This window comes from Schistocerca cancellata, chromosome 5 (genome assembly GCF_023864275.1).
Source record: "Schistocerca cancellata isolate TAMUIC-IGC-003103 chromosome 5, iqSchCanc2.1, whole genome shotgun sequence".
Taxonomy (NCBI): Eukaryota; Metazoa; Arthropoda; class Insecta; order Orthoptera; family Acrididae; genus Schistocerca; species Schistocerca cancellata.
In genome coordinates, this window is record NC_064630.1 from 573,379,691 (window position 1) to 573,394,056 (window position 14,366).

The 14,366-nt window shown below is 43.7% G+C and overlaps 1 protein-coding gene across 1 annotated transcript in view; it reads left to right on the forward strand.

Moving 5' to 3' along the window:
* Window positions 1-14,366, forward strand: part of LOC126188683 (fatty-acid amide hydrolase 2-like) — a 441,285-nt gene that overhangs the window by 367,965 nt on the left and 58,954 nt on the right. The window contains exon 5 of the mRNA XM_049930290.1: window positions 76-292. Coding sequence (XP_049786247.1) covers window positions 76-292 — 217 coding nt within the window. The remainder of the gene's footprint in view (window positions 1-75; window positions 293-14,366) is intronic.

Consider the following 14,366-nt stretch of genomic DNA (forward strand, 5'->3'; position numbering starts at 1 on the left):
ATGTAAAAAATTATATATTTTTTTTTTTTAAATAGCGTGTATCGTGTGAGCAGCGGCGACTTGTTTCGTACTCAGGTGAGCAGCGAGGAGGTGGTGCGGGCGTACGTGGAGCGTATCCGCGCGGTCAACCCTTTTCTGAACGCGTTGGTGGAGGAGCGCTTTGAGGCGGCTGTGGAGGAGGCGCGGGAGGCGGACCGCCTGGTAGCCCAGCGCGGTGCCGCAGGTGACCTGCACAAGCTACCGCCGCTGCACGGAGTGCCCTTCACCGTCAAGGAGAGCTGCACACTGAAAGGTAAGACTGCAGTACGACCACGATGAAGGCCATGGACGGCTGAAGGCTAACGCAGCCGCGGGGGCCGCAAGCTGCGGGGGGGGGGGGGGGGGGGGGGGAGTGCGGGCGGACTTGAGCCCTGTAAATATTTCTTCACACTTCATTCACTCTTGATTCCCGTTAAAAGAAAGAAGTTCTTCAAATTTAGAGTGTTAACAGGCCCCATTCACACTAGCCCTGCCAGAGCGCTTTGATTGTTGATTCTACACTACTGGCCATTAAAATTGCTACACCAAGAAGAAATGCAGATGATAAACGGGTATTCATTGGACAAATATATTATACTAGAACTGACATGTGATTACATTTTCACGCAATTTGGGTGCATAGATCGCGAGAAATCAATTCCCAGAACAACAACAACAATAACGGCCTCGATACGCCTGGGCATTGAGTCAAACAGAGCTTGGATGGCGTGTACAGGTACAGCTGCCCATACAGCTTCAACACGATACCACAGTTCATTAAGAGTAGGGACTGGCGTATTATGACGAGCCAGTAGCTCGGCCACCATTGACCGACGTTTTCAATTGGTGAGAGATCTGGAGAATGTGTTGGTCAGAGCCGATTTTACACTGTCTCACCTCACTAACATGTTGTGTGGACACAACTGCAACAGAATTCTGAAACAGTGGTTTATTAAGTTTATTAAGTGAGGAACCAAGGAAAAGTAAAGTCAGTAGCTTATGAAAAAACACATCCTCAGTGCAAAAAAAAAGTGATATTTTCACATATGTTGTTCCAAAACCCATGGCATTTCTTGTTTCACCAGCTATCGGTGGTTCTTCAAAATTACATTCTTTGACCGAAAAGGTCTGTAGTTATAGGAATAAAACGGTAGATAACCGAGTTTTAGATAACAATGATATGGTAAAATACTCTCCTCTGTACGTGCTATTGTTTGCCAAAATCTCATTTCGATATCTGAGCCGGCCACGGTGGCCGAGCGGTTCTAAGCAGTTCGGTCCGGAACCGCGCGACTGCTACGGTCGCAGGTTCCAATCCTGCCTCGGGCATGGATGTGTGTGATGTCCTTAGGTTAGTTAGGTTTAAGTAGTTCTAAGTTCTATGGGACTGATAACCTGAGATGTTAAGTGCTATAGTGCTCAGAGCCTTTTGAACCATTCGATATCCGAAACTGTTAACGAGACATGAGGAATGTTGCAGATATTTCACTCTGGCTTTATCACTGGCGTGGCACGATCGCAAATGAGTGTGCTACATCAAATCAATTTACTTGTGACTGGTGACAGATACCTCCACCCAAGTCTAAAGAAAAATTCAATATGTTAACTAAATTTCATATGCAACAACACATTATGTAATGTGCACCAAAAGCAAAATCATAGCGACTTCTGTTTTTCATTGCAAACGTCCCGTATTTCGCGCAGTCTTACTTTCACGTAAATATCACAATAACTGGGACAATTAACGAAATAATGGTCACATCATCATGAACCTGACATACAGAGCTATAAGTAAAGCAAAAACTATTTTTTTTACAAATAGTTTCTGTAAAATCGTTTGAGAAAGATTGCAGGGAACACCCCCTCGGTTCTGTAATTGGTGACAGCCAAAAGGTGGAAAACACTTATCGGCCTCCCCTTCGATCAAATGAATGAACTCGCCCATCCCTTCGGACGTAAACTGGTCACTGCGCATCGGCCACCGTATCCTGCTTGAGCTATAATCCATGGGCAGGCGCATTGGACTAAAGGGACAAAGTTTCCTGTATCTTGGTTCAGCAACTTAGTCAGGTGTGAAGTACGAAGGCAGTCTATGGTCTGTGTCTGGTGCTATCGGAGCCTGTGATTTGTGTTATGCTAGAGTGTAGAATGGATCACAAATACACTACTGGTCATTAAAATTGCTACACCAAGAAGAAATGCAGATGATAAACGGGTATTCATTGGACAAATATATTATACTAGAACTGACATGTGATTACATTTTCGCGCAATTTGGGTGCATAGATCCTGAGAAATCAGTACCCAGAACAACCACTTCTGGCCGTAATAACGGCCTTGATACGCCTGGGCATTGAGTCAAACAGAGCTTGGATGGCGTGTACAGGTACAGCTGCCCATGCAGCTTCAACACGATACCACAGTTCATTAAGAGTAGGGACTGACGTATTATGGCGAGCCAGTAGCTCGGCCACCATTGACCAGACGTTTTCAATTGGTGAGAGATCTGGAGAATGTGTTAGTCAGAGCAGCAGTCGAACATTTCCTGTATCCAGAAAGGCCCGTACAGGACCTGCAACATGCGGTCGTGCATTATCCTGCTGAAATGTAGTGTTTCGCAGGGATCGAATGAAGGGTAGAGCCACGGGTCGTAACACATCTGAAATGTAACGTCCACTGTTCAAAGTGCCGTCAATGCGAATAAGAGGTGACCGAGACGTGTAACCAATGGCACCCCATACCATCACGCCGGATGATACGCCAGTTTGGCGATGACGAATACACTCTACCAATGTGCGTTCACCGCGATGTCGCCAAACACGGATGCGACCATCATGATGCTGTAAACAGAACCTGGATTCATCCGAAAAAATGACGTCTCCGAGCTGATAGTCCCTGCTGCTGCAAACGTCGTCGAACTGTTCGTGCAGATGGTTGTTGTCTTGCAAACGTCCCCATCTGTTGACTCAGGGATCGAGACGTGGCTGCACGATCCGTTACAGCCATGCGGATAAGATGCCTGTGATCTCGACTGTTAGTGATACGAGGCCTTAGGGATCCAGCACGGCGTTCCGTATTACCCTCCTGAACCCACCGATTCCATATTCTGCTAACAGTCATTGGATCTCGACCAACACGAGCACCAATGTCGCGATACGATAAACCGCAATCGCGATAGGCTTCAATCCGACCTTTATCAAAGCCGGAAACGTGATGGTACGCATTTCTCCTCCTTACACGAGGCATCACAATAACGTTTCACCAGGCAACGCTGGTCAACTGCTGTTTGCGGATGAGAAATCGGTTGGAAACTTTCCTCACGTCAACACGTTGTAGGTGTCGCCACTGGCGCCAACGTTGTGTGAATGCTCTGAAAAGCTTACCATTTGCATATCATAGCATCTTCTTCCTGTCGGTTAAATTTCGCGTCTGTAGCACGTCATCTTCGTGGTGTAGCAATTTCAATGGCCAGTAGTGTACTTGTATGGCACCGACGTTTATCATCAAAAGTACGATCATATGGGGTATCAAGCGAAATTTGTGACTGGATTGAGGGCTTTTTGGTAAGGAGAACACAGCATTTTATCTTGGGTGGGAGTCATCGACAGATGTAGAAGTGATTTCGGATGTACTCCGGGGGAGTGTGTTGGGACCCTTGCTGTTGTATATTAAAGACCTTACAGACAATATTAGTAGTAAAATCAGGCTTCTTGCAGATGATGCAGTTATCTATACTGAAATACTCTCTCAGAGAAGCTGCATAAATATTTAGTCAGATCTTGATAAGATTTCAACATGGTGCAGAGATTGGCAACTTCTCTAAATGTTCAGAAATGTAAAATTGTACACTTCACAAAACGAAAAAACGTAGTATCCTATGAGTATAATATCAATGAGTCATTGTTGGAATCGGCCAACTCGTGTAAATACCTAGGTGTAACACTTTGTAGGGATATGAAATGGAATGGTCTCATAGGTTCAGTCGTGGATATACCAGGTTAATTGAGTGCAATCAGTCTACTAAAGAAATTGCTTACAAATCACTAGTGTGACCCATCTTAGAATATTGCTCAAGTGTGTGGGACCCGTGTAACGTAGGACTAACAGAGGATATTGAATACTGAAGAAACTGAAACGACAGACTCTTGAAGACAGACGTAAACTATACCGAGAAAGTCTGTTAACAAAGTTTCAAGAACAGGCTTTAAATAATTTCTCTAGGAATTTACTACAACCCCTTACTCATCGCTCACACAGAGATCATGAAGATAAGATTATAATAGTTACTACACGCACAGAAGCATGCAAACAATCATTCGCCCCTCGCTCCATACGTGAATGGAACAGGAAGAAATGCTAATAACAAATATAATGGGACGTCCCCTCCGCCATGCACCTCACGATGGTTTGCAGAGTATAGATGTAGATGTAGTGTCGATTTTGGGTGCCAAAAAGGTGTGACAACATAAAAGAGCGTTGTGGCAGAAGTGTTCACCAAATAAATTTTTAAACTGAATTAGTAGTGCTTCAGTGAATATACAGTGTGATGTGAAAGGATGTAGTGATGCTGAAGTTTCATCAGTTGATAATGCTGAAGAATCGTACATTTCAAGCAAGCAAGAACTAGTGGCTGATGAAACTGTTCCACTAGCAGAAATAGTTGACAATAATGTCACTGCAGGAGAAACCGAAGCAGGCCAAGATCTTCAAGACGAAAGAAACTCATCTAAAGAAGGTAACAGCTTTCAAGCTGTCGATGATCTTGGCGATATGGGAACCTGGCCAGATATTATAAATGATTATTTTAGGATGAGACCAATCAAAGAAGGTAGGCAAGATATTGGTGAAAAAATGTCCTATGGGTAGAGAGATAAAGTGTTTTACTGTTTTTCATTGCTTCTGTCATCTTTCAAATAATGAAAAAGTTAAGCGAATGTGCCTTGTATATTCTCCAACAAAAGATGCTGTTGGCTTTGTTGCAAGTTGCTCAATTCGAGTGCTGGCGCTATCACAACAAATAATCTCAGAGATTGGCAAAGCTTATCAGTAGTTTTCTCTAATCATAACTACCCCACAGCCACATTACTGAAATGTGCAAGTGGAAAGTGCTTTCATAGAGCATTAAAAACTCAAAATTAATTGATAAGGCAACTCAAGATCAAACTCATCAAGGAAAAGAGAGGTGGAAATGAGTTTTGTTAAGATTATTTTCCGTAGACGTTTCCTCATAGAAAGAAATCTTGTATTAAAAGGCGACCATGCAAAGTTGGGATATGCAGGCAATGGACACTTTTTGGATGAAGTAGAATTAATGGCCAAGTTCAGCCCTATATTAAGTGATCATAGTAATAATGTGGATAAATCTGTAAGGTTGGTTAATTTCTTACCTAAGTAAGGACACACTAAATGAAATCATTATCATGTGATGAGATTGTATCTATCATGAAGGATGCCATACTCAAAAATAAATACACTCATGCCCATAAATTAAGGATAATTGCAGAATGTGGTGCCACACAACGTGACACTACACAATACTGGCGCTAATAGCATATGCACATAGAGAACACACACGACACAGATCTGTAAGTCCATGGTATTGGTGATAAGTTGAGAAAACTGTTCCGAACCACATGTGCTACAAAACGCCACTGTTTCCTGCGCATGTACCCCAACATCAATATGGGATATGATCATCATGCACACATACACAGGCCACACGAGTTGGCATACTCTGGATCAGGTGGTCGAGCAGCTGCTGGGGTATAGCCTCCCATTCGTCTCACTATGATACTGAACGGGCGCTGAAGACCTTGCTGTCGTGCGCTCACACAACCCTTCTACTACTACTACTACTACTACTACCCATTCTTGCACCAGTGCCTGTCGGAGCTCCTGAAGTGTCGTAGGGGTTTGAAGACGTACAGCGATACGTCGACCGAGAGCATCCCAGATGTACTCGATGGGGTTTAGGTCTGTAGAACAGGCAGGCCATTCCATTCGGCTGATATCTTCTGTTTCAAGGTACTCCTCCACGATGGCAGCTCAGTGGGGCCGTGTGATATCATCCATCAGGAGGAAGGTGAGACACACTGCACCCCTGAAAAGGCGGACATACTGGTGCAAAATGACGTCCCGATACACCTAACCTGTTACAGTTCCTCTGTCAAAGACATGCAGGGGGGTACGTGCACCAATCATAATCCAACCCCACACCATCAAACCACGACCTCCATACAGGTCCCTTTCAAGGACATTAAGGGGTTGGTATATGGTTGCTGGTTCACGCCAAATGAAAACCCAGCGAGAATCACTGTTCAGACTATACCTGGACTCGTCCATGAACATAACCTGGCACCAATGTTCCATTGACCATGTACGGTGTTCTTGACACCAGGCTTTACGGGCTCTTCTGTGACCAGGGGTCAGTGGATCGCACCTTGCAGGTCTCCGGGCGAATAAACCATGTCTGTTCAGTCGCCTGTAGACTGTGTGACTGGAGGCAATTGTTCCAGTAGCTGCAGTAAGGTCCCGAGCAAGGCTACCTGCAGTACTCCGTGGCCGTCTGCGGGCACTGATGGTGAGATATCGGTCTTCTTGTGGTGTTGTACACTGTGGACGTCCCGTAGTGTAGAGACTGGACACGTTTTCTGTCTGCTGGAATCGTTACCATAATCTTGAGATCACACTTTGTGGCACATGGAGGGCCCGTGCTACGACCTGTTGTGTTTGACCAGCCTCCAGTCGCCCTAATATTCTGCCCCTCATAACGCATCAGTATGTTTTCTTTGAGCCAGTTTCAACACACAGTCACCATTAGCACGTCTGAAAACGTCTGCACTTACTCGCTGCACCGTACTCTGACATGCACCAACACGCCTCTGCGTATGTGGACTGCTGCCAGCGGCACCGTGCGACGACCGCAGGTCAAATGCACAGCATGGTCATAACCTGAGGTGATTTAAACCCGCAAACCGCCCACCCCACCAGAGCGTTGTTTCACCATGTATCAGCATTATCCTTAATTTATGAGCATGAGAGTATGATTCAATAATACTGGACAGTACACTACACTTAAGTGACAAAGAACAATTAAGTGCGATCTTAAGAGCGATAGATGTGTTTTCCATACCAGCTGCAACAAGAGGAGTTTTTTTTTATATTTTTTAAAGCGAGTGACTGTACTGCAAAAGGTCTTGCATAGTTGTTGCTTCAGATGATACACAACCTTACCATATTGCTTACAGGTTGTAGGCGATAATCTTACGACAATGGGAGCAACATGAAGGACAAGAAGAGTGGAACTCAAGCTCGTATCATCGAAGAAAATCCAAGAGCTCGCTATATCCCTTGCTGTGTTCATAGCTTGAACTTGGATGTTAGTGATTGCAGTTAAATAATCTATAACTGCGCTGCTTTTCTTGGTGTAGTTCGAAGATTGTTCACATTATTTTCTGCCTCTGTGAAGCGCTGAGAAGCGCTCAAGAATCACATAAGCCTAACTCTGAAGCTGCTGTGTGTTACAAGATGAATGAAGTGTTCGGATTATAAGTTCTGAAAAGACTTGCCTTGACAGAGTTAAATAACGCATGTAAAAATGATCTGTTGTGTTTCAGCGAAGAATCTAGTCTCTTGAAAGAAATCTCAAAATTTAAGTTTTCTTTGTGTGCTATGATATAGCATAACGTCCTTTGCATGTCAACAGAGTCAATAAAGCAGTTGAGCAAGAAGGTAGGCAGTTAGGCACTACAGTGAAAATAATAAAATCAACGCTTAGTGTTATGGAAGAATATAGAGCCAACCGTTTTGAAAAGGTTAAGGAAGAAACAGAGGTATTAGTTGCATCTTTAGGAAATGTTGCTAAGTTAACAGAACCCAGATCTGCAACCATTAAAAGCGAATTTTCTTATGAAAGTAAGGAAGAACCGCTTAAGAATAAACTTCTTCTCTGTTGTGGCAGACACCACTGTTGTCTTTGAAGGAAAAGTTTCAGCAGCTCAATAACTGCTGTGACGTGCTGTGACGTTGAGTATTTGGCAACAAAAAAATACTATATCAACATATGAAGTAGAAATATTGCAGAAGCTTTGAAAAACTTTAAATGTATTCAGGAGACATAAATTCGGAGGATTTTGAAAACTAATTGGAACTGTTGTCTCCTATGCTTCCACAAATTGCGAACACGTTTAAAATTACTTCACTACATCTTCGAAATGAACATTCAGGACGTTTTCCCATATGTAACAACTACGAGAAGAATATTTTTGTACATGCCGGTATCTGTGGCTTCTGCAGAACGTAGCTTTTTCGACTTAAAGATAATTAAAAACTGTCTCAAATCTTCAGTGAGAACCAGCCATAATGACAGCGGGATGGCAGATTGCACAATTGCTCGACATGGAGAAATTAGTGAAGATCTTCGCTGCTCAAAAAGCAAGAAAAGTGAACATTTAGAGGAGTAATTTTTAAAACAATGTCTCTACAATCTAGTAGGCTTATCCCTGTTGTATTTAACGTAGCCAGAATTTATTCAATTTATATGCCTAATTTTCCATGGTTTTAGCTCTGCATTTAAAAGTTACTACTACCATTGCAAACGGGCTTTGCTCGCAACTATTGTGAACTTATACTAAAGTATGCTCATCAACGATGAAGGATGACGAAAACAAAATTTAAGAACGCACAGTTTATTTCTACGGCAGCTCTCACTGGCTGTTTGTCGTGAATGTAAAAATACACTCCTGGAAATAAGAAAACCGTGAATTCATTGTCCCAGGTAGTGGAAACTTTATTGACACATTCCTGGGGTCAGATACATCACATGATCACACTGACAGAACCACAGGCACATAGATACAGGCAACAGAGCATGCACAATGTCGGCACTAGTACAGTGTATATCCACCTTTCGCAGCAATGCAGGCTGCTATTCTCCCATGGAGACGATCGTAGAGATGCTGGATGTAGTCCTGTGGAACGGCTTGCCATGCCATTTCCACCTGGCGCCTCAGTTGGACCAGCGTTCGTGCTGGACGTGCAGACCGCGTGAGATGACGCTTCATCCAGTCCCAAACATGCTCAATGGGGGACAGATCCGGAGATCTTGCTGGCCAGGGTAGTTGACTTACACCTTCTAGAGCACGTTGGGTGGCACGGGATACATGCGGACGTGCATTGTCCTGTTGGAACAGCAAGTTCCCTTGCCGGTCTAGGAATGGTAGAACGATGGGTTCGATGACGGTTTGGATGTACCGTGCACTATTCAGTGTCCCCTCGACGATCACCAGTGGTGTACGGCCAGTGTAGGAGATCGCTCCCCACACCATGATGCCGGGTGTTGGCCCTGTGTGCCTCAGTCGTATGCAGACCTGATTGTGGCGCTCACCTGCACGGCGCCAAACACGCATACGACCATCATTGGCACCAAGGCAGAAGCGACTCTCATCGCTGAAGACGACACGTCTCCATTCGTCCCTCCATTCACGCCTGTCGCGACACCACTGGAGGTGGGCTGCACGATGTTGGGGCGTGAGCGGAAGACGGCCTAACGGTGTGCGGGACCGTAGCCAGCTTCATGGAGACGGTTGCGAATGGTCCTCGCCGATACCCCAGGAGCAAAAGTGTCCCTAATTTGCTGGGAAGTGGCGGTGCGGTCCCCTACGGCACTGCGTAGGATCCTACGGTCTTGGCGTGCATCCGTGCGTCGCTGCGGTCCGGTCCCAGGTCGACGGGCACGTGCACCTTCCGCCGACCACTGGCAACATCATCGATGTACTGTGGAGACCTCACGCCCCACGTGTTGAGCAATTTGGCGGTACGTCCACCCGGCCTCCCGCATGCCCACTATACGCCCTCGCTCAAAGTCCGTCAACTGCACATACGGTTCACGTCCACGCTGTCGCGGCATGCTACCAGTGTTAAAGACTGCGATGGAGCTCCGTATGCCACGGCAAACTGGCTGACACTGACGGCGGCAGTGCACAAATGCTGCGCAGCTAGCGCCATTCGTCGGCCAACACTGCGGTTCCTGGTGTGTCCGCTGTGCCGTGCGTGTGATCATTGCTTGTACAGCCCTCTCACAGTGTCCGGAGCAAGTATGGTGGGTCTGACACACCGGTGTCAATGTGTTCTTTTTTCCATTTCCAGGAGTGTAGATCAAATTTTCATACAGTCTAGAAACACAGCGTTGACCCTGCCGCTATTGCTTCTTTAAAGTTAAAAATTACGATGAAATGCTCAGTCGCTGCAATATTTGTAGTAATTTGTGATTCCCTCAATTTATATGAAACACTGTAAATAATTTTTTTTATAAATTTCAAAATCGCCATATACTTGCTTGCTGTTAAATCTGTGAGTTAAAGAAAAACATTATATCGATCATTATTATTCCGGACGTACTTTTCGGGGATTATTTTGCAAGTGACATTGCGACAATGAAGTTGTACTTTCTACCATAATTTGACATGGAGGGGATTTTTCCAGAGGTGAAAACTATTTTGACATATGGAAGGATGGCCGTTCTGAAAGAGTTAGAAAAATGTGTAGTAATTTACCATAACATACACAACTAAAATCAGTTCATAATTGGATCAGTATCACTGTAATGTCAGGAATGACTAATAAATTTTTAGATTTCTGTTTTTCCAATTCTATTTGGTGTTGGTTTTAGGTACAGGCTCATTCATTTTAAGTGCATATTCCTGGTGTATATTTTCCTTATTTTAGTGCTTATTTCGGGTGTTTTTGTGCATATTTTAATGCATAAGTTCTACCATTTTATACAGCAAAGCCAACTGGCCACCTAGCCGGAGCAGCAGCACCATCTGGTCTACATTTAAAAAAAAAGATGAGTGGAGATGTGAAATCTTACACTATCCGGTAAGCATCAAAGAAACCGGCATAGGCATGCGTATTCAAATACAGAGATATGTAAACAGGCAGAATAAAGTGCTGCCGTCGGCCATGTCTATATAAGACAACAATTGTCTGGCACAGTTGTCAGATCGGTTACTGCTGCTACAAAGGCTGGTTATCAAGATTTAAGTGAGTTTGAACGTGGTTTATAGTCGATGCACGAGCGTTGGGATACAGCATCTCCGAGGTACCAATGAAGTGGGGATTTTCCTGTACAAACATTACACATGTGTAGCGTGAATATCAGGAATATGGCAAAAAATCAAATCTCTGAAATCGATGCGGCTGCGAAAAGATCCTGTAAGAAACAGACCAACGACGACTGAAGAGAATTGTTCAACATGATGGAAGTGCAGCCCTTCCACAAATTGCTGCAGATTTCAATGATGGGCCATCAACAAGTGTAAGCGTGCGAATCATTCAACGAAACATCATCAACATGGGCTTTCTGAGCCGAAGACCCACTCCTGTACCCTTGGTGACTGCATGACACAAACCTCTACATCTTGCCTGGGCCTGTCAGCACCAACATTGAACTGCTGATGACTGGAAACATGTTGCCTGGTTGGACGAGTCTCGTTTCAAATTGTATCAAGCGAATGGACGTGTATGGGTATGGAAACAAACTCATGAACCCATTGGATCCTTCACGTCAACAGGGGACTGTTCAAGCTGGTGGAGGCTCTGTAATTGTGTGGGGCGTGTGCAGTTGGAGTGATATGGGACACCTGATATGTCTGGATACGACTCGGACAGGTGACACGTACGTAAGCATCCTGTCTGATCACCTGCATCCATTCATGTCCGCTGTGCATTCCGACGGACTTGACTAATTTCAGCAGAACAATGCAACACCCTACACATCCAGAATTGCTACAGAGGGGCTTCAGGAACACTCTTCTGGCCATCAAACTCCCCAGACATGAACATTATTGAGCATATCAGGATGTCTTGCAAAGTGCTGTTCAGAAGAGATCTCCACCCCCTCGTACTCTTACGGATTTATGGACAGCCCTGCAGGATTCATGTGTCTCTCCAGGCATTAGTCAAGTCCATGCCACATTGCATTATGGCAATTCTACGTGCTTGCGGGGGCCCTAAATGACAGACAGGTGAACTAGTTTCATTCGCTCTTCAGTGTATAAGCAAAAATCTGAAAAAAGTGCGAAAATTTTGATATCTTTTTGAATTTTTCGTTGTGAAGCCGACCTGCTACAAGGCACCAACTATGAAATTCGGATTCAACACCCCCAGGAAACACAAAGAACAGTTGGGGAAAAAACTTCTGCAATATTGCTATTGGAAAACCACCATTTGACTGGACTATTCAAGACTGCAATTTGCGACTTCGTGACATTACTGCTCATTTTGGTAGGGATCCTGTGACTGTCATGGAAATGTGGATGGAATCAATGGCTTCTACATGTCCACACTCACAATACCATGCATGTAGCACCTGAGGGAACAGACATATAGTTCTCCCAGCTGTGTAGAACCACACAGGTAAATCATGTAAGTTTACTCAGTTAAACGGGCTTGTTTGAAGCAAGGCAAGTGCAGAAACAGACTGTGTGATGCCAGGAGCAAAAGGGACTGTCAGTACGGTAGTCACTGTTGCGATTTCATTTGACACAGAAGCAGACGGAGGTGTGCTGACTGTGGTCCACCCAAAGACAACATTGGACACAGAAGTGATACCACATTGCATTTTCTGATGGGTCCTGGTACTGCTTATAGGATCACAAGGGATGTATCTGTATGTGGATCTGAAGAAGGTTTTGGCCGAAAGCTAAATGTGTAACAGTCTTTTCGTTGTACCGCCTCTAGTTCAATGTGTCATCTTTACAGTGAGTAGCAATCTACCCTTTTCCTAATACTGTTATAGAGAATACATTGCATTTTTTATTGATTCCCAGTGTGCTGCGCACAGCTTTCTAGTCTGTATTTTGTGGATACAGCTATAACACCTCAATTTCTTTTCAAATCACTGGCCTTGCCATTGAAATATAGCTTTGCAATCTCAATGTGTCTATAAGAGTCTTATAAATAGCAGTGCTGCTGGTTCCCTCAAGTCTTGCTGTAAATCGCATGAAGGGGAGAGAGAGATTACCTATACGAAATGGCAAGGGACGTAAGTATTTCTGTAAAATAGGTACCAAATGGCTCACAAAAATCAAATTAAAACTTTCGCTGCACATTATCTCATTATGAATAAAAAAAAGGTCAGTTGGAGTCCTGTTTTTTGTAATTATTACTACTGACTTCCCTAGAATCTCTGCTTCCCTAAGGCAGAGGCTTCAGAATGCTGATCACTGTAAAAGCAGAGAGTATCAATGTTTTTTATTTGTATGGTAACCCTTTTTTAAAGTAAGTGGCAACTAGTGTTTTGACTCCACTTTTCAGAGTGGTTTTAATTTCTTGAATAACTCTATAAATTGACATAAAGCCTTTACTCACCATGGCCACAGCAAAACAAAACAAAACATCAAAACCACAGTTAATAGGTACATAGGCCACAGCCAGCTAACCATATTGCCATACAGGACTATGAATGATCCATCAGATTGCACATGAAATACAAGCAATCAGCAATTTACACACATATGTGTAATATATTGATGAATCACATGACTGGCAACATATTGTTGATATCTGTCACTCGAGAATAAGGCACTTCGATAATGGCACTGCCATTGTTGTAGACTCTCATCATAACAGCAACTAAATAATTCACAGTTATGATTTCATGTTTATGAACATACAGTAAAGCTTAATTTATACGTTTTTCACTTTACATTTTTCTCACTTACACATTTATTTTTCATGTCCTGGCGAAATATTCACAGTGAGCACAAGTTATGATGCAGTGTTTCAGAGTGGGTTGCCAGGAAGTGGATTGGTAAGGTCAATATTAGACTACAATAAAATTTGATAGTATAATAAAGAACTTTTTCAAAGTTAGGCGTTGGTCAAATTTTCTTTGATCAAATCCAGCGCCTCACCTTATATTTGATCAAAGGAAGCGTTCGTCTTATGTTTACTGCGTAGAGAAATCAATCACTGCATCAGTCTGACACACAATGTTTGTCAATATGATTCCCAAATTTACATGGCGCGTCGCATGGTCGATTGATAGTGACCGGGCCAAATATCTCATGAAATAAGCATCAAACGAAAAAACTACAAAGAACGAAACTTGTCTAGCTTGAAGGGGGAAACCAGATGGCACTATGGTTGGCCCACTAGATGGTGCTACCATAGGTCAAACGGATATCAACTGCGTTTTTTTAAATAGGAACCCCCATTTTTAATTACATATTCATGTAGTACGTAAAGAAATATGAATGTTTTAGTTGGACCACTTTTTTCGCTTTGTGATAGATGGCGCCGTAATAGTCACAAACATATGGCTCACAATTTTAGATGATCAGTTG